This window comes from Balearica regulorum, chromosome 12 (assembly GCF_011004875.1).
Source record: "Balearica regulorum gibbericeps isolate bBalReg1 chromosome 12, bBalReg1.pri, whole genome shotgun sequence".
Taxonomy (NCBI): Eukaryota; Metazoa; Chordata; class Aves; order Gruiformes; family Gruidae; genus Balearica; species Balearica regulorum.
The window spans coordinates 7,186,524-7,206,436 of record NC_046195.1 but is presented as its reverse complement, the minus strand read 5'-3'; the positions used below and the strand labels follow the sequence as shown (position 1 = coordinate 7,206,436).

At 33.9% G+C, this 19,913-nt stretch overlaps 1 protein-coding gene across 8 annotated transcripts in view; it reads right to left on the bottom strand.

The window, feature by feature from the left end:
- LRRC49 (leucine rich repeat containing 49) overlaps window positions 1-19,913 on the bottom strand; it is a 52,683-nt gene that overhangs the window by 5,481 nt on the left and 27,289 nt on the right. For 7 of the 8 annotated variants that reach the window (XM_075764621.1, XM_075764615.1, XM_075764616.1 and 4 more), the window contains 5 exons: window positions 18,450-18,597; window positions 10,590-10,673; window positions 6,728-6,879; window positions 3,722-3,959; window positions 2,267-2,452 (listed from right to left, as the gene is read on the bottom strand). In XM_075764621.1, coding sequence (XP_075620736.1) covers window positions 2,267-2,452; window positions 3,722-3,959; window positions 6,728-6,879; window positions 10,590-10,673; window positions 18,450-18,488 — 699 coding nt within the window. In that variant the 5' untranslated portion in view covers window positions 18,489-18,597. The remainder of the gene's footprint in view (window positions 1-2,266; window positions 2,453-3,721; window positions 3,960-6,727; window positions 6,880-10,589; window positions 10,674-18,449; window positions 18,598-19,913) is intronic. The other variant, XM_075764619.1, reaches the window with a different exon arrangement.

Below are 19,913 nucleotides of genomic sequence, written 5' to 3'. Positions count from 1 at the left end.
GAGATTACTATCACTAGGAAAAACTTCAAACAGTGTATCTCAATGAAGAGAATTTGGTTCTTCACAGTTAGTAAAGTTAACGTTTGATAAGGGAACAAAATCACTGTTAGGGAGAGACTAGCACTCAGCTTCTAGCCTGGAACATAACTGGAATGGAAGGGAGAGGTTGGGAAGAAAATAAAAGATTCCTTATACAATTTTTTTTCCCCCCAAGCTTAAAAGTCCTAGAGTTATGCAACTTATGTAGTCAATTCAGTTAGTATTTATTGCTTTTACTCCCCAACTATATGGACCTCAGAGCTGGCAAAACAATAATCTTCACAAACATTGTGCACAAATGATAAAGAGCAGAATATGCACATTTCCCTTTCTATCATCTGAAACTTTTACTTAAGGCTGATCTAAGGCTAAAAGTATTACTTAAGGCTGATCACACTTCAGGGGTTTGTATTCTTTACATTGAAACAGGATTTTCTAATAATTTTAAAAGAAAAGGTACTATATATCTGCAAAGCTGCATATCATGATTTCTGCTGTAGACTAATGAATAACAGCAATCAGAGTTCACCTCTTTTTTCTGCTTGGCTATGACACTTCAAATGATGAATGAGACTAGGAAAAAATTTCTGTGTGCACATCTTCATATAGTGTGGTCTGGCTGAAAAAGTTTGTTGAGGACAAAAATGTTCTTCAGTCACACATATTGAAGATTTGATATATGTCCTACATAAAAAGCATGCTGTGCTACATGTAAATCCATTTACTAAAATCATCCCCAAGCACTATTAAATTCAAAGTTTTCCTTCAAAGACTGCATTTGCTGACCTTGAGATTGAAACAAAAAGTCTACTTAAATAGTTGTGGGGTTTTTTCTTCTTTCTTTTCCATGAAGACCAAACAGGGAAAGATTTATCTTTTATTTTCTTTCCATCTGAATCACTAGTGTTGATTTTGAAAATACAATGCAGTAAAAAAGAAATACACTGTAAACCCACATTCAGCTTCCCCCCCCCCCCCCTTTTTTTAAAATCAACTTTGATGGGCATTTTTTGTAAAGCATTAAATTCAAAATTATTTTAAAGTTCTTGTAGGATTACTGACTACACTTTTTTTCTTTTCAAGATACTGTGCTGTTGCAGTGAGTCATATTTGCCTTCATCCTTTCTCTTTTCTCACCCTTTCTCTGAGAGTTAATTCAGGTAAGCTCTTTAAAGGACTTCTGCTCTTCTGTGCAACTAATGCATGTTTTACAGAACTCAAACCAAGTAAATCACAACATTCATGCTATGGCTGTATCAGATAACAAGTAAAATACCTAATCCAAAACACATGATGATGACCAAATTAAAATGCCAGATCTAAACAGCAAAGCTATGTATTACTTTTGTTCTAATTAACTCCCATAACACCACTTATTTAGCATTTAAAATTGAATGCACATTCAAACATTGTGTTGCATCGTAACTATTCCTGCTCCTTTTATGATCAAAGTGCAAGTATAAAATAACAACTTATATGCTTGAATAAATTTACTTTCAATTGATGTAAAGGGGAATACAAAGTACAAAGAACAGCAAAATTAGTGTCCTAACTTTCTATTTATTTAAACATAAAACACACACCCAAACCACCACACAATAATGACCTTGTACACAGCAGGAAAGAGAAAAAGGAAAAGGAAAAAATATCTATTTGACAAACTTTTTCCTGTGATAGGCTTAAAGGAGAAAATACGATTTTAGCTATATTTTTTAACACTGGAAAATACAAATAATCATATACTGTAAATTACTAAGTAGTCTGTCAAATGCACATTTTTATACAAGTATTTAGTGTCAGCACTGTGATCCTTTTGAACATAATAAAGAACAGCTGCTTAAAATCAACTAAAAGGGTGAAGTTCTTTTTTTTTGTTAAACACATGCAGAAATAATAATAAAAAGTCTGCCCTTCAGGTAAATCCCAACCATTCAGGTAAAGATTTCCACTGTCATTTCCAAGTGCAAACATCTGAGAAAATCCAACATTTTTATGGCAACTAAGAATCTCATCAACTTTGCTAATTGTAACACACTGCAGCTGGACTTCAACGCACAGCACAAGAAATCATATGGTGAAGTCTACTTAAATTTCCCCCCCTCCCCCCAATACTGAAAGGACACTGACAGGGTTCTGCTCATTTTATTAGCAATTCATCTGCTTTTTTAAAAACAATTCTAATTTATGTCATAAGACCAATAATAAGAAGGAAGCAACACTGTCCTACCTTTACTCCATTTATCTTCTGCAGATTAAAATGGTTCAGCCTAAACAGAACATAGTATTTCCACAAAGTAAAGTTGACAACCGGATTTCCCTGAGGATCAACTGTCAACTGTTCAATGCGATGCATCTGGGCTAATGCATTGAATTGATGCAGCGCCGTAAGATTTGTCTCCTTAAACTTCAGGTGCTTAAAAAAAAGTCAAACCATGATAAATTAAATAAGGAAACAAAAAGAGTTAAACACAATGATTTCTATTCTGTGCCACTCAAACAATTTTCAAACTCAAATAAACAGTCTTTAACTCTGATGAAACAACTGGAGTTCACTTCATTTAGGGTCTTTGTGGCAAAACAGATCAATGTATCAACCGACTGGTTTATTACATACATATAGAAATGCCAACATTACCAGCCCCAAAGCAATTTATAAACCCTTTAGTAACAGCATTAGTATTTTCAGTGTTACAAAAAACCTAATGATACTACTTGAGCAATGTTTATTTTAATTCTGCAAGTGAAGCAACTGCAACATCCACCCATGAAAATAAGTACAATATATGTTTTTGACCATTCTGCTTTTTTGGCCATAGCAGGCTGGCGTTAAGTCATACCCTGCTGTTTCTTTGAATCATGTCCTGCTAGTGTTCCTATGAGCATGGTATATTTGGCTACACAGTAGCATTATTGAAGGAAGGGGAAAGAAGAAAAATTGATGCTATTTCCCACAAATTCCTCCCTCCCCAATGAAACAACAGTTTCATTGAGATAGATAAATTTGTGGGCAACTTAGATAAATTTGTCTTATCTCAATTAAAAGCCTAAGTTCAGCTATACTCAACCTTAAAAAGAAGCAGGGAGCTCAAGAGGCATATCATCTGAGTAACAAGCTGCTTTATGTATGTTATCGTATTTTACTATTTACTTCAAAACGACAGATTTAAACGTCCAAGAAAAAAAGTACTAAAGGAACATCTCATTTATGCTGTTTTGCTTCATCAAGAACTGAGGGATTCAAGATCTGTACTGATTCAAGTAACTATTTCCTTTGAATTTTACTCCTCTCTTTTTATCCTATCAGCTATTTGATCTTTGAACTCAACAGAAATGAGGGTCTCCTGATACCATCGATCCATAACAATATTGTAGAATAGCAACACTGTATTTACACATCAATTTCGCAACTTAAAATAATCAGCCAGGTCACAGGAATTTAGAGAAATAATAACCAGTCTGAAAAGAAAACACTATCTTGTGTGAGAATTTATATTAAAGCCTTGATTTTTAAGAAGTATCAAGTTAAAGTTAGCGTTATAGGATAACACCAAGCAAACATGTAATTCACAAACATATCTATCTATATCAAAGCGCTCAAGGGTGACTACGCCAAAATTAAGGTTCTATTAGAGAATACATATTCCATAGCTGTTCACACAGCTGAAATCTGAGGCATTCTTACCACAGAATTAGGAAATTTTATCTTCAGTTTTGTTAACACTTGAACAATTTCATCAAATTCTATGAACATAAAGGAGACTGTGACAATAATTCCAGCTGTTTGAACACTCCAATTTCGATCAAGGCACTCCAGTGCTCCAGCACCATACAAGCAAAGAGTGTCTCCTTCCACTTCCACTAAGTGAGACTCAAGAACAGACAAGCCTTGTACTGCACTGCTCAATATTGTATCAAGAGATCTGTGGAGAAAATAAAAATGCAGGGATATAAATGAGATTATTTTGAGATAGTAATATCATTCTATTGATTGATAGTCCTTTCATTTACTAAAGCCCAACTGTCAAATATGATTGAACTTCTCAGCACTGATTCATTTGCAGTACCCAATCTGGTTCAAAAACATTAAGGACTGTAAAATCCTCTTTACATCAAGTAACATTGCAAATGTTCTACTACTTTGGCAGGAAGGTTCTGGGGGTATTTGAACTAGACAAGGATGAGTGAAAATAAATAAAGAAATCACTCTTAATTAATCATCTGCTTAAAAATTTTAATTCAGAATGCTAACTTAACATGTTTCTTTAGATATCTAAAACCAACTTCAAACAATGTATTTATTCAAGCAAAATCACTTTCACATTCTGTTTGCTATATAAAATGTAAAAGTTATGATATGAGTAATTGCTTCAAGAACAGACAGTTGTTAAAAATCAATCCAGGATAATGCTATTCAGAGTAGTGAACAGTTGTTTTTATTCTTGAACATGAGCATCACTCCTTCCTCAAACCCGTATGCCACATTATCTGATCGGGATATCAGGATTCATTATTCTGCTAAGGGATGAGAATAATCTTATAGTTTATTACCCTTGTTTAATCCTTAATTAATAGGGAAGAATAAGTAACATGAGCTTTCCAATTCACAAGAGCAATTTTAAAATTATGCAGTAAGTCCAGATATTCTCAACTCTCATCTCTGCGTCTTACTTCCAACACGATGCACTCAGCTGACTGAAGTGCACAGAGAATTCAAGATGAACACCAATCACAGGTTTAGAAAGTTGTGTAATGATTGTTACCATTTTATTCTTTACTACCTTCTTAGTATTTTAATGTATTTGCTTTTTTGACTACTAGTGATCCTCGACTGATGTTTTCTTGACAGATGCTTTCTTGACACAATCAACCAGAACGCTAAGATTTCACTCATGACTGGAAACGTTACAGCTTCTCATATGAAGTGACAGCTGTCAATTACTTATCTATGCTGAATTTCACCTGCCATTTTATTACTTAGTCACTCATCCTGCAAATATCTTCTGAAATTCTTCACTGTTACAAAACATAGTAGTAGATCGATGTCAATTTTAACTGAGAGGGAGTTAAAGAGCAATAAGTCTTCAAGGTAAAAAACGGCAGTGTTATCTACAGCTTCTTAATTCTAACACACATTGCCACATCTTCATTAATCTGTTTAATATAAATCAGTGAAAGATCACTACCACACTTTCATTTCTCTAACCAGTCATGAAAGAGAAAAATTGCAAACTTAAGTCTCCAACTCAGAAAACTAAATGCACTGTGATTTGCATATGAGAATTATAATGTATGCAAAAACCCCACATGGTGGTTTTTTTTAACATTTGTGGGGGTTTGAAATTTGATATTTCATTAAAGTAACCACTGATTTCTACAACATATTCTACAAATCTTGAACTACAAAAAACTTTCACAAGAACATGCAAACAGATTTTATGCATTGTACTTTATTACTGTAGATTTGACAAAAGATCCCTAACACTTCTGGTCAGGAAACTAAATGCAATAAACCAATTTGAGTCACTGTATCCAGCATAAGCAGAGACAGCATTACACCAAGATCTTTCCTACAACTCTATGGAAAAAGTCTTTATATATTACTTAAAAGCACAGCTTCAAGCAATGAGAATCCGTTCATTAAGAGGACAACGCTCAAAGCTACCATATTTACATTGACTTGGTCATGGGGGATAATTACTAACACCAAATTAAATTGTGAAGAAACCAAGAAGGCAAGGAAGCCATCACTAAACATATGTTCAGGGAAAAGCTTTGGAAGCACAAGAACAGAAAGGACTATTTAAGAGTGCTAAGAAAAAAATGTTTCAAAAGATGCAGCACTTGAATAGAGATAAACCCCAGGTCTAGCCAATACTACACTGAGACTCAGATGGGTTCTGTTTGTGAGAGGGAAAAACTTCCTGCCTGTACCTGACATTTCCAGCACTGATCAGGCACAGCAGGAAGCTACACTTGCTATTGAATTTGTACAGAATATTTTTTCAGGCTTTTGCCTGAGTTAGCCACGTTGAAAGTATGCAAGTTTGGTTTCAGTCAATCCAAGGCACACATTATTCTTTCAGTTCTGCATTTCACTTTAAATTATATAGAATTCCAGATGGCCACCTTTTAGATGCAAATAAGCAAGCCACAAAGTATATCACAGAAATAATATATTTTAAACCAACAATACAAAAATTGTCTTTGGAATAAAACTAACTGAAAGAACTGCTACTATTAAAACAGCATGGGTATGAAAGGGGTCCAGTAAGAGACACTGCTGTTCAAACTAGGAACAATAATTCAACACTCAGTTCATGAAACCTCTCGATACACAAAGAGGTTACAAATCCACATTTTGTTCACTGTTACTTTCAGTTGAAATCTAAGCTGTCAAGGAAATGAACAGCCTTAAGAAGGCTCAAGAACTCATATTTAGCATTTCTTTCAGACATGAAGTCCTCCCTTATTTAGCAAAGTCACATAATGATTTACCATTCATTTCTTTATTCAATGAGTTGCTATTACTTACTTAATATATATTACTTATTACTAGTGGCCAACAGGTTTAATCACAAAGTAGAAGATTGATTTGGATATATTACATTTGATAAAGAAATACAATAAGATCTCAGAGTAGTAATTTGGAATATAAAACATGAACAAGAAGTATTTCCTAATAAAATACCTGCTTTCTTCAGGAAATACATATGCAGCACTGCCATTGATCTGACAGGGCTCGTTATCTTTATCTTGGTTTAAAGAAGCCACAAGAGCTATTCGATTCTGCTGTATCTCCCACTGACGAGCAATATTACAAATTGTTAACCGTTTCTTTTCCTGAAACAAGACATAAAAGTCATAATAAATTATGACAGTAAAGTATCACCACACTTGTTTGTTCTGAAAGAAATATGCTGCTTAATCAAAACATTTTAAACATTTTTAATTGAAGAAACAATAGTACCGGTTGGCAGCTGTGCATTAAAATCAATGCATCATTCTAGTGCTATTTTGCATAACTGCCAGCAAGCAATGATTTCACAAAGTTTGCAGTAACAGAAACAAGAAAAGTAACATAATAAATCCACAACTTGTGAAAGAATCAAGTTAAACTATTCAGTTTGGATAACCACAGAAGCCTTATTTTGACAATCTGGAGCTGCTTGTAATACTCCTCCCACAAACCAGGGCAGACTGCTTGTACTTTCCTCCATGCTGCTAGAATGACCCTAGCGCTTAAACTAAGACAATTATGCAACTGCTGTAAGTCTTAGCAGTAAGAGTGCATACTCTTTGGATGTACTAATGAATATTCCACTTCAATGATATGAAATTTTCTATTGAAACAGCACATACTTCTTAGTTTCAAGTAGCAATGACCTCAAATTATGTCTAAAAGAATCTCAGGGAAGGTAAATCCCTGTTAACAACTATTTCCTTTAAGCATAAGGTAACCACCTTTATCAAATTCTTACCAGTGTTAAAAGTCTAATATAATAATTTTAGATATTACATTAGTTTCCGTCTCCTTTAGAATATTTTGTTAGGCTGATGAAGATACAGGAAAACAACACAATATTGATTAGTATTTAGAAGGCTGTACCAAAAATCCTGAAGGCTAGAAAGGCTTTATTTGTTTTAAAATTGAACATTTACACTTCTGTTTTAAGACATACTGACTGAAAAAAAAAATCAACACAAACCACAAAGTTTTATTATAGTCCCTTTTTTCAAATAAGGAAAAAAAGAGAATTTACTTGATAGGCTTGTGGAGAAAAGCAAGGGATCGAGGTAAACTAAATTTTACAATTTGAAATTAACACTTTTGATATATTAAGTTTGACCTATACTTGCTATGCTCCTAGGTTTAATCTGCAGAAGTAACATGTAACTGTTACCATTGTGTTTTTATGTAATTCTTTTCACAGTGGGTGAGTTGTGGACATCACTGCAACACAGTTCACTAAAAATGTTCCTCACATCAGATGTGAAGTGTAAAGCACTACAAATAAATATTTCTTTGAAAACCGGAAAAATAGTAGATCAACAAAAGCAGCAAGCATTTCACCATTTGTGACTGCTAATTTGTGGAGCCTAGGTATTTCCTTAAGAATAAAGAACAACTGCATATAAATGTTTCACAGTAAAACATTTAATACCTACTCGCAAATCATTCATGTTGCGGCTATTATACTCAGGCTAAACACGATGATCTGTTTCAATGACCAGTAATGCAGAGACAGATGTACTAGACTTTAAACGCTGATAAAAATGTCCATAATTGTCTATAAGTGATACTGAAATTACATGGAAACTACTTTAAAAATTTTCTTCTTCTGAACGTTTTTCCATTTTCAAGAGCTCAAAACTCTCTTTCACAGTCAATTTGCCCAAAGAGTTATGGTGAACTCTAGGAACACAAAGCGCCTAACATTTACAGACTTCAGTGATGACTGGGCTCCATGTCACAGAAAGTAGGGGAAGTTGAAATAGTCAGCATTTTCTTCCAATCACATTCAGAAAATTCCATTTGTTCTGGAGGGTGAGGGTCTCCTCATAACCTCAATTACCGTACAGCTCTACTGCTTTGTTAGCCCTTAGTTGTGGGCTGCTGAAATCCTACAGAACTCTGAAAACTTCGAAGAATTCATTCTACAAAAAGCAAATTTTAGAAGCATGAAGATTCTGTTAGCAGTAACTTTTTTTTTGTTCCAGTAAATACTAAGTTCAGCCTTTGTTGGAAAGGAATTACATTCTCTGTACATTTTGAAGTACATCTTGAACTTTCCCAGAGGAGTGGGTTTTAAGCAGTAAAAAAAAAAAAAAAAAAAAAAAAAAAAAAAAAGAGTCTGGAAAAAGCAAGATGAAGAAACTCTGCTATTAGGATAAACAACTATCAGCAAGGGAAAAAGAAGAGACGACATTGCTGAAATTAACTTTTTTGATGCAGTAAATACAGGAAAATAGGAATTTTTTGCTACTGAATGAGTGCTTATAATTTCATTTACACTGCATATAGTTTAAGGTAGAATAAAGTGACAACAGCAAAAATTGCAGAATATGATTCACTAAATATTTTCTTCAGATTTAACTATGAAGAAAATCCTATACTTTGCACCTTTTTTTACTGGACATTGTATCTATAAGCAGATTTGTTCCTTTCAATTCAAATGTGTAGAACAGGAAAAAAGAAAACAGAACTGTAATATGCAAGAACATACTTAGAAAGGAAAGATACAAAAATCAACACATCATGCAAAAGATACTGGTATTTGGCTCTCATGCCACTTAATTATTTGAAGATAAGGAGAATACCTTGATTAAATTACAATATCTAAAATTTAATGTTGAAATCTGAGTAACAATGGCATTATACATTAAAAATATATTTTTTTCTTCTAAGGGAAGTTTCCACTAGCAAAATGCACTGAGAAGTCTAGGCCATCAAGACAAACAATCCCTCTGCTATAATGAAACATTACATTGATGGTTAAGAACATGAACTACAAGTAAACACTTTCAGTAAACACCTACTTTTTTTCCCCATCCAGAGAAAGTTAGCTGTTCAACAGCATAAAATAACGCTATGTGTGAATATTATTTACTAATTTCCCATTTCTTTGTGTAACTAGGAACTGGCACCAAACTTCAAACCTGAAGAGACTTTAAATACACTGGTATCTTACAGGGATAAAAGAGAAAAAAAAAAAAACCACACCAAAGAAAACACAAAACAAAGCCCCAAAAACCAAACCATGACACTGCTTAAAAAACAAACAAACAAACCAACCACCTGTATCTAAGACTTTTTTGTTATATTGGTTTTTGGTTGGTTTGGTTTTGTTGGTTGTTTTTTTTTAAAAAAATAAAACACACAGATACAGATATGTATGCAGGAAATCAAAATAAAAATATATTGATATTGGCACTAGACATGGAAATTTTTTTTCCCCCCATTCATATACATATAGGTTCTTGGGGGTGGGGTGTTTATATACTTAAAATATACTATTAACATTGTGGGGGGTCTTTTTTATTTTTCAGGGTTATATACATTGGCTACACTTCTTACAGCTTCCTGCAACTACTGTCAGTCTAATCCCCTCAATGAAATAGGATTTTACCTAGACAACTTAAAAAATTTTTATCTGTCTACACTGTTATTTCTGCTGAACTGAAAGATTTTTTTTTTTTTTATAACCATGACTGGATAACAAAAAGTTTTAGGTGCTTTTTTTTTTTCCTCCAAAGAAAAATAATTTGGAGACAAACGGTGCTATGCACACAACAAATGGAATGCAGATACTCTCAGATCCTTGAACTTTGGTCTCCTATTAGCAACACAGGTCATTTAGTCACCAGCCCCATAAGAGTATTCTGGAGTGCACCTCAGTCTCCCCTGTTAGAGCTATTCCATCTGTAAAAAAAGTTTCAAGAGATAGAGGCATATTGGGATATGTAACAACTAAAGCAAAAAAAAAAAATTAGGATATAGATTATCACTGTAAACTGATTTACAGTAGGCTTAGAACAGCCATAGAAAATACCTTAAGCAAGGTCTGTTTATGGCTTTCACGCTTCCTTTCTTCCTCTTTCCTTGCTGCAACAGATGCCATACGTCTTTCTTCTTCCTGGATGGAAAAAAAGAAAACCAAACAATCTTATAGAAGGAGGAATTCATCAGGTTCTAAAAAGTATTAATGATAAATTATTAATATATTTTTGTGTTGGTGTTTGAAATGCAAATTTTAATACAATTTTAGGATTTTTAACATTATAATGTTTCTAAACATCATTTAAAACAATAAAATTGGTAATTATAAGTAAATCAAGAAATACAGAAGAAACAGATATCTACTTGGATGCAAATACTGAAGATAAAGCTATTTAAAACTAGTATTTGTAAAGGTCTTTGAAAAAGTATAAAGCATATGGTGAGTATGACAGTGAAAAGAACATTTTAAAATATAATAGCGCATTATATCTTCACATCTTTGTAGTAGTTTTTGCAATTAGTAGGATTTTTTGTAAGAAAAGATACAAAGTGAATGAGCTGAATTCTGTTTATGCTTGAATCATAAATTAAGATTTATTTTTATCATTATAAACTGTTTCCAGCAGCTTACTTTTCTCAATCAGCAACAGAACTTGAGAAGAAAATATTTTCAAAGTGAACTATAGTATATTAACATTATTTCTCATCAATATTATTACCTATTCAAGAAGAAGTTTCAAGAAGAAAGCCATTGATTCCTAAATAATGAAAGTCATGTAAGTGAAGATGCTTAAATTTTCCTGGTACAGCAATTTAATACTGCAATACACCCATATTAGGTTGAATACTCCCTGTTTACAGAAGTCTAAACATTCTCACAGCACGGTATTTTTAGAACATATATTTTCCAAGTAACAAAAGAAATGTTCACTATGAAGTAAAAAGTGTAGAGTCCTTCCAAAACAAATACTTGGGAAGCATACTTTAACTTATTTTGATTTACTTCACATGCCATTTGGGTGTTTCTATTAAAGTCTCTTCCCAGAACACACAGAAAGTGTTCTGATTTCCCTCAAAATAGAAAGCTCCTGTCCTAACCTTTTCACTTCCACTTTCCAGAAAGTTACGTGTTAAGAAAATTAACAAACAAAAATGAACAGAAAACATCATCAACCATGGAGACACGTCGATATGTCAAAATTTCGATATAAATAAAACATGTATTCTAAGAAGATGGGTGAATGCTTAAAATAAAACAGGAACTTCACACTTTGCATCGCTATTATATTTTTAAGAAAGTCATTTCCAAAGCATAAGTAGTTAGGGTCACATAGCAAACTTACTCTGATCTGTGTACAGCCCCCCTTGAAACCGACATACCATGGATTTTGACATTTTGACCTTTTGAAAGGCGATTCAACAAACTTCCAAATTGTTCCTCCATGAGTTTAACCTAATATGCATATATTAAGCAAGAGGAATACCTTAATATAGATTAAAGCATAAGGCTTTGGATACAGAAGCTTCCCTAACCCAACTATAGGCAAGAATTGCCCTGGAACACTAATTAGAAAGCCTTTTTTTTTGTTCTGAAAGCAACTTCTGGCCTTTTGATAGTGAAGTTTTGTTGGCAGCCTCCTCTGCTACTGGGCTTTTCAGTTCTTCTTAAACAGTGTATTTATTACCAAGAAGCTGGTGTCATAGAGTTACAGAATAATGCAGGTTAGAAGGGACCTCATGAGGTCATTAGTCCAACAATAAATAAATAAACAAACCCACACACAGATACAGAAGGCCTTCGAGATCCCAATACAGCAAAATACCACACAATGAAACCCAATACCAGAACAGGAGGGCTCAGGGTGAGGCCATAAAAGTCATGAAATAAACTCCATGCAGATTCCATAAATATGAATGTATAATTAATAATACAAAATAAAAACACCCTACTGTTCCTCAAGATATGATTCAAAATGTTAAGAACTACATACATGATTCTCATGACAGCTGTTTATCCCAATGACATTACAGTGTACTAAGTTTGTGTTTACTTAGAAAAACCTGAAGTCTTAAAATAAACACTATCAAACTGCATTAGTGATATCTTCCTATAGAAAGTGGGTTAGAATTGGTTTGGTTGTTGGTTTTTTTTTTTAAATTTTCTAATTAAATCGCTTCATTTGACCTTGCACTTATGCTTTTTCACTTGGCTTCCTAAAGAAACAAGCTTTTAACAATTTTAGTGTCTTAATCTTCTCTAATGACTTTTCAACACATTGAACATATTAAATAATTTTAAGTGCATTTAGATGTCTCAAATTAAGGTATTTTTGTTCCCTAGAAGTTTGATTATATAAAACTGGTATGTAGAAAAAGGAGAAATGTAAACTACTTTTGCCACCAAGGCAGAGGAAGCAGAAATTATCCATTCTACTTGGCAGAAAACAGTGGGCCAGTTGTCATAGACTCAGCTCCAAACTGAGGTATTGCTGTGTTTTGCACTGGGGAAGTGAGAACTGGAGAACAAAATGACACTATTCTATAGGAAATTAGCCCTTATTAATTTTATTCCTTTCAAAACAACTTAAGGTTTTGTTTTTTCAAGCTTTTAGGCAAACATCCACAAAGTTCCCTAATTCAGTTTTCTCTCAGCTTCCACAAGTATCTCTTCTTACTCTTTCATCTCAAAGCCTTCCCTTATTCCAGTCCAAATGCGTACTTTATGACACTATCCTCCATATGTGAGGGTTGACTGCCCTCCAGTTATATAAAGAATGAAATTAACTAATGCAAATTATGTTCTAACAAGAGTCTTTTATTAAATGAGTAAGACTTTTCTTGATCAAGAGTTAATCCTAACTACAGACATTTTTAAAAATACTATTCTTTTACAAAAGAAATTAACTCACCTAAAAAGAAAATATATCCTAGTTTTACTCAGTATTCATAAAGGCAGAGTGATAGAGAAAACATCTGAATAAAGATCAAGGGCCAAATGTACTTTTTATGGAAATCAAATCTGTACATATTTCTTGATTAGTCTTACACAACGCGTGTGTGAATCTTGAAAAACACAACATTCCCCCCAAAACCAACAACAAAACCCAGAAAACCTACAAAGTTATAAAACAAAGCACTTAAACTTGCCACAATTAATTAAAAAATCACCCCTTCTCTTTTAGCTCCAGCTCTTTTGGAATTCCTTCCATCTCCCTTTTTCTTTGTCCTCCCTCATTATTCTGCTGCTATTGTCCATAACTTTGTTTCATCTTTAAACCAAGCCTTGCTGGACAAGAGGAGATGCTTTTCCAGAAGGTCAAAGTGCCAGATCATTACAAAAGGACTTGGATGTCTTCTTGTATATTGAAACCTTCTCCATTTATTAGTTTTCCACTTCCCATCTAAAAACTTACTAAATGGCTAAGAAGCCATCTTCTCCTCCCTCCTCCAACACACACACACAAAAAAAAAAAAAAAGAGAAAGAGAGGGATGAATATACTTCCTAAAGAAGCAGAAGTCTCACTTTCTGCTATAAGATTTTGAGGCTACAAGTTTACAGTCTCAGTGTGAAGCAACAGTAGTGACAGAACACAAGAAGAATAAGCCATATTAAAGCTATCACCACCCTTTTACAGCTCTATTGGAAAGTTTTTATAAGAACTGTTATCTGTAGCTTTGGCATGCTGATAGCTCCCCCTACTGCTACATGAGCACTGCCATAACTGTAACACTAAGGATTTTGGCCAAACCTATCATATATCATCAGTCTTTCAAAGAGGTAATATCTAGCAAGACCTGAGAAGGATCCTAAAGTGACCACAGTGGAATGCACGTATTCTTCCCCACTACCGCAAACAAGTTCTTTTTCAACAAATGATACCATTTAAGTCACAGGAGGAAAAGATGCCAAGTTAGCACACAGGGAACCCAGCATTTTATTTCCACAGTACATCTACCTTAAAATTATTTAAATAATTTCACTGTAGATTAGAAAGTTATAGTATACGTGATATAAACTAGTTTAGATAATTAAAAAAAAAAGAAGAATATGAAGAATGGCCTGGGAAATACATTTAAGCTTTCAAGGCATAAAGAGACTCAACACAGTACACTTAAAATACACAAAATTCAGCTAACTTCACTTCGCGAAGGCAGACTACTTTTTGTTATGTATGCCAGAGAGGCTGATTTTACACAAGAATGAAGTAAGAATATAAGGATGGTTTTAGCAGAAATATAGCTATGGAAAATAACAGGTACAAAATTTTTGATGAATCATTCTTTAATTGATATTTGACAGTGAGATATCTCTCCATTTTTTACTTTTAGTATTAGTTTAGTATATTTTCCCAAGACCTGATTTAAGAGAGAGGATTACAATCCACAAGAATTACTCCAGAAAGTATTTTATTTTCAAGTGGAAGAAAAAAATAAAAATTATGGATCCTTCCCTAAAAAAACAGAACACTCTAGCAGTGGTGATGGAATCAATAATGAATTCTGTTCTGGATAAAGCAGTAGAACCTACTCTCTGATAAGCAGAGAAATGTCTAAGCAAGTAATGAAAACCAAAACACAGGTCTCTTACTTTAAGAATCCCAAAACCTATAAAACCTCAATGAAAAGCAGCAAAGTTTTACTGTTAAAAAGATGCGGTTTGTCTTTCAATTTGGAAACCACAGCATATTTTTTTTTAAAAAAATATATATACACTATATATACACACACACGTAAAAATTCTGTTGAGAAAGTGTATTTAAAATGTGATGGATAGCAAGTGTTCTCGGTTAAATAATTTCTCAGTAAGGAATATGCACACATTTCATTCATATTTTAATATTTTATAACATGTCTACAGACAGTATCTGCTCACTGTTACAAAAGACTAGAGGAAAAAAGATCACAGCTAAACTGTATGCGCCACTGGATAGGTCTACTTTTTCAAAAGTTCAAACTACAAAAGGTATTTGAAAAGCTTCAATGCCCAGAAAAAACCACCATTATAGTATGTTAACCAAACAATGCAAATGACTACATATGCAACCTGAGCCTGCTTTGACTGTAACATACTTCAATTTCACAGAAGTCTATTTCATTGAGCCATAAATCAAGTCACACTACCTTACAACTCAGGTGGACTAAAGGTGTCACTGGTACAGACAGTTACTGATGGGTAACACAAGTGACCATCTGTCCAGCCACTGTAATTCACTCTAGAAGTCTCTAGATTGATCTGTCAAAGTTTAAGAAAGTAAAAGATTTCCGCTGAGATGATGTTGTAGATACACAATACAAAGTGGCTGCGGTTTTCAGTTGAAAATCATCTTCTAGTGTGGACAATGAGTAAGTGTTTACAGTTTTACAGTGAAACTCATTACAGGTGACTGACCTCCACTGATTTCACCACCACTGGGTCCATGCCTCGGTGGTTTAAGGCCTTAAATCTTACATTCAAAAATGGCTTAGGAATGAGATGTCGTATGAAAACGCCAACTTCCTCACAGGTCAGAGTTTAAAAACCTGTCATAATACGATGCAATCCTTTGAATAAAGGCAAATCTGCCCTGAATTAAGAAATATTAGAACAACTACAATGCAAAAAAATTTTATTACAAGTGCATACTATTTGATTTTCATGGCAGCTATATGTTTGTGAATAGTTCCCTAAAGCAGAGGCAGTTACCACCAGACTTTTGCTCTGAAGTTCCCTTTCTCCAGAGAATCCTATAGAAAAGGCCTGGCACCAAAAAACATAAAAAAAGTCTTCCTGAAAACCAATATTAATAAAGCTTAAAAGTCTCTTACAAACTTTTGAAAACATCCTTCAGATTTTATTCTTTCTTGAAATAATTTTCTTGTCCCAGTGAAGCCAGCAAGTAAAAGAACAGTTAAAAGCAGAAGTAACAATTGTGTAAAACTCAGTTCTCAAGCAGAAGAGCTCCTGAACAGGTTAGTGAAGAATTCCTAGTCAGAGAAAACCAACATACTGATCCAACTCCGTTCCATACAAGACAAAGCAACGCTTAAGTTCAAAAAAGGTCTGGATGCTCTTCAGACTGATGAAGAAAAGATCCTATAAATGTAATTAAAGTTTAGGTATATTAATAGAGTGAGAAAAAGCACATACCCAGTATTGTACCTCCATTCCCCCACGAAGTTACATTTACCCTTACAACCAATGGCAACAGCATGTTGCATTACTAGGCAGAATAGCTGGATTTGGCATTGCCAACTCCCTAATTTTATCACAAATCTCATGATACTTGTTATTTTTCTTAAAATCCCACTGTCTTAAGTCATATGATCATCTAGGTAACACCCTTTCTATTGGAGAAAACACATAGCACATTCTACATGGAAAAAATGTTTAAAAAGTTCTCAAGGCTCAAAAACCAATAAAAAGAATGTATATTCTATTTACAAGTACATTAAAGAGCAGCGCAACTGGTGAAGCCTGGTTTACTATGGCTTTTTGTCTTGTGGTTGATTCTCTGATGTTTAGCAAGGTGTGAACCCAGATCAAGCTTTTCCCATGGCTGTGCATTTCTAATAGCTTTTTCCCCATATAGATCCCACAGAGTCTACAAAAGAGTTTAAGCTCTTTCTACAGTTTTTCCCATCACTGAGAGTTCTACCAGGATCCATCTCCTTTTGAGAAGGGGCTGGGGGGGAGGGAGGAGGGAGAGACATTTTCTGTATGTGACTCAAGTTCCTGAAATAATACTGAGAAAACAATCTTTTTAAAAGCAAAACGTTAGCAAATATTCAATTAAGTCAGTATAAATTCACAAAAGAAAAAAACCCAACCACCCATAGAATACCTGCAAACAAACAAGTATTTAGTATTTTTGATGCTGGGAGTAAAACTCTCATGTCCCAAAGCACTTTATTTTTAAAATTAATATTTTCCACATACATGTTATATTTTACATCATAACTGACACTATTTTATATTCATGGTGGATTGGCTACAGGACAGCAGGATAGATGGTAAAACAACAGGTGCAATTTATAACGCAGTCCAGCCTTTGTACAAAGCAAGTGAGCATTTAAAATAAGGTATATGTATCAGCACCTGGTCAGAAAAGGTAACACTGCAACACTGTTGCTTATGAAGCATATTATATTTGTTATCATGCTGTTGGATGAATTTCTCTTGTATGAAGGTCATGCTTACAGGTCACTTCTGAGTAGACATAGAAGAATTACCATGGCTATTCCTATATTAAGAGATAAAGTAGTTGACTTAATGGTAAGGCCCCCAGCGATTACCCTTCATCCTCTACCTTACAGTGTATTTTCAAGAAGTCTGTAGGAGACTTAGTTGTCTGCAAGTCCCTTCTTCCTTATCAGGGTTACTTGAACTTGATCAGCAGAAACAGAAATGAATGGGGAAGAGTAGGTTAGGTAAGGGAGAAATACAGACAGACACACAGAGACTCTATGATCACCAGGTTTCGTTAGGGAGGCACACTAAAGAAACAAACAAAGATTTTTAAATAAAAGAAGATACCAATAACACCAATTCCAGGGTAAAAAGACTATTTCTTGGAAGAAATATGCTCTTCCCTTTAGCTATACAGCAAGCCAGTAAAGACTGTGTTGAGAAAGTTCTAACAAAAAGCTTTGCAGATTCTCTCATGTCACAAGGCAATTGATCACACAATATTTACTAAAGAGTTTAAGCATTTAGAAATAAACATGTTAAAATGTAAAACCCCACACCCTTACATAATACTGAAGAAAAAAGGTTAAAGATTTAACTATTGTAATGTCTATACACCATTCAATTCCATACTAAACTAAGAAAAAATGCTGGTATTTTTAATATGCACATATACACAGAAAATCCTACATTTTAGTTCTGAATTTAATTATCTGTTAAGTTTGATGAAAGCAGAAATTTCTTACTGTGATTCTCTTCATATCTAGCTGTCGGAGCTGCATCATATGATGGAGAACAGTGTGTTTGTACCATGTCTCCTGAGCTATTGGATTGCCATCAAGGGTGATATCTGACAAAGATGAGGAATCGGCAAGACACAGAATGTCCTCAAAACTGTAACCAAAAAAAACATTATAGAGTAGGAATAATTTTGAGATGGAAGATTTTATTTCTTAATGATAGAACATGAGTATTTACTTAGATTGAAAAAACCTACCCATTAATATTGTGTATGATATTTCAAAATAGTTATAATTTAACAGCTGCTGCTGTTAAACTTCTTAATCTCTTCACATACAGATAAAAAGAGATGCAGAATAAGGAGAACTTGTTAGCTATGGGAGCATAGTTGCACCTAAAAAACTCTCAAAATAGGATACATATCAAGTCATGTTACAAAAAAATAATACAACGTGTATTTGTCATCAAAACCAGCATGAAAACCATGGAAAGAACAAGGAAAAAAAGCCAACCACAAATACAACAGAATGATCCTGGGTGTCTGCAACATCATTAAATATTGGAAGAAAACCAATTACAAAAGCATCATATTATCTTCAAAACAGATCTGTCTATTGTTCCAAGTTGAGTCTACTACAAACACTAACAAGTTGGCTTTTTAGACAACATCTGGCCTGTGTAAAATGTATTTAGAGATGTACAGCCTGTATCACGTTCCTTTCATTGAAGATGGAATGTGAAAAGAAAGGAGCTGACTCAAATACTATATTTAAACAACAGAGAAGCATTTAACTTGATTACAAAAAAAGCTGAACAGTCATAGAAGTAAATATGACTCCCCAATCCCTTTTAAGAAATTGATTGCAGTGTATAAATGTACAACCATGCACTCATCCTTATACACTCTGGCTTTCAAAAGTCGAGTCTGTGTTAAGAAGTTAGTAAGTTCAAGTGGAAAGCAAGAAATAATTAGACTTGGTACTTTTGAGAATGAAGTTAAAAAAATCTGAAAATTACAAAAGAATCAATGATGATCACAAAAATATAAACAGAGCATTACTTTACTAGATAAACAAATACTTAAAGACATTCTGAAATAAGAGACCATTTCTGAAGTGAAAAATAAGGAATTATTGTCCTTTTTTAATACTCTGACAACCTTACTGATTGCATCAACTGGTTATAGTTCTCCTCACTCTTGGTGGCAGCAAAAGTCTTCCTCTGTTAATACTTGGAAGGATACCAAACCTTAAGTGTCCCCTGAACTTTGGGATCAGAAGTTGTATGCAGCATAGATGTTCATATTAAAGACTGCCATTGAATAAAGTGGCCATTGCCTTTATCATTGGTATCACTCAATTTTCAAAAAAGCATAGAATAATCTGCTGAGGACTAACATTCAGCTGCAAAGGGTTTCTGATCCACCACAATGTCAGATTTTAAAATTAGATATCCCTGAAAGATTCTAG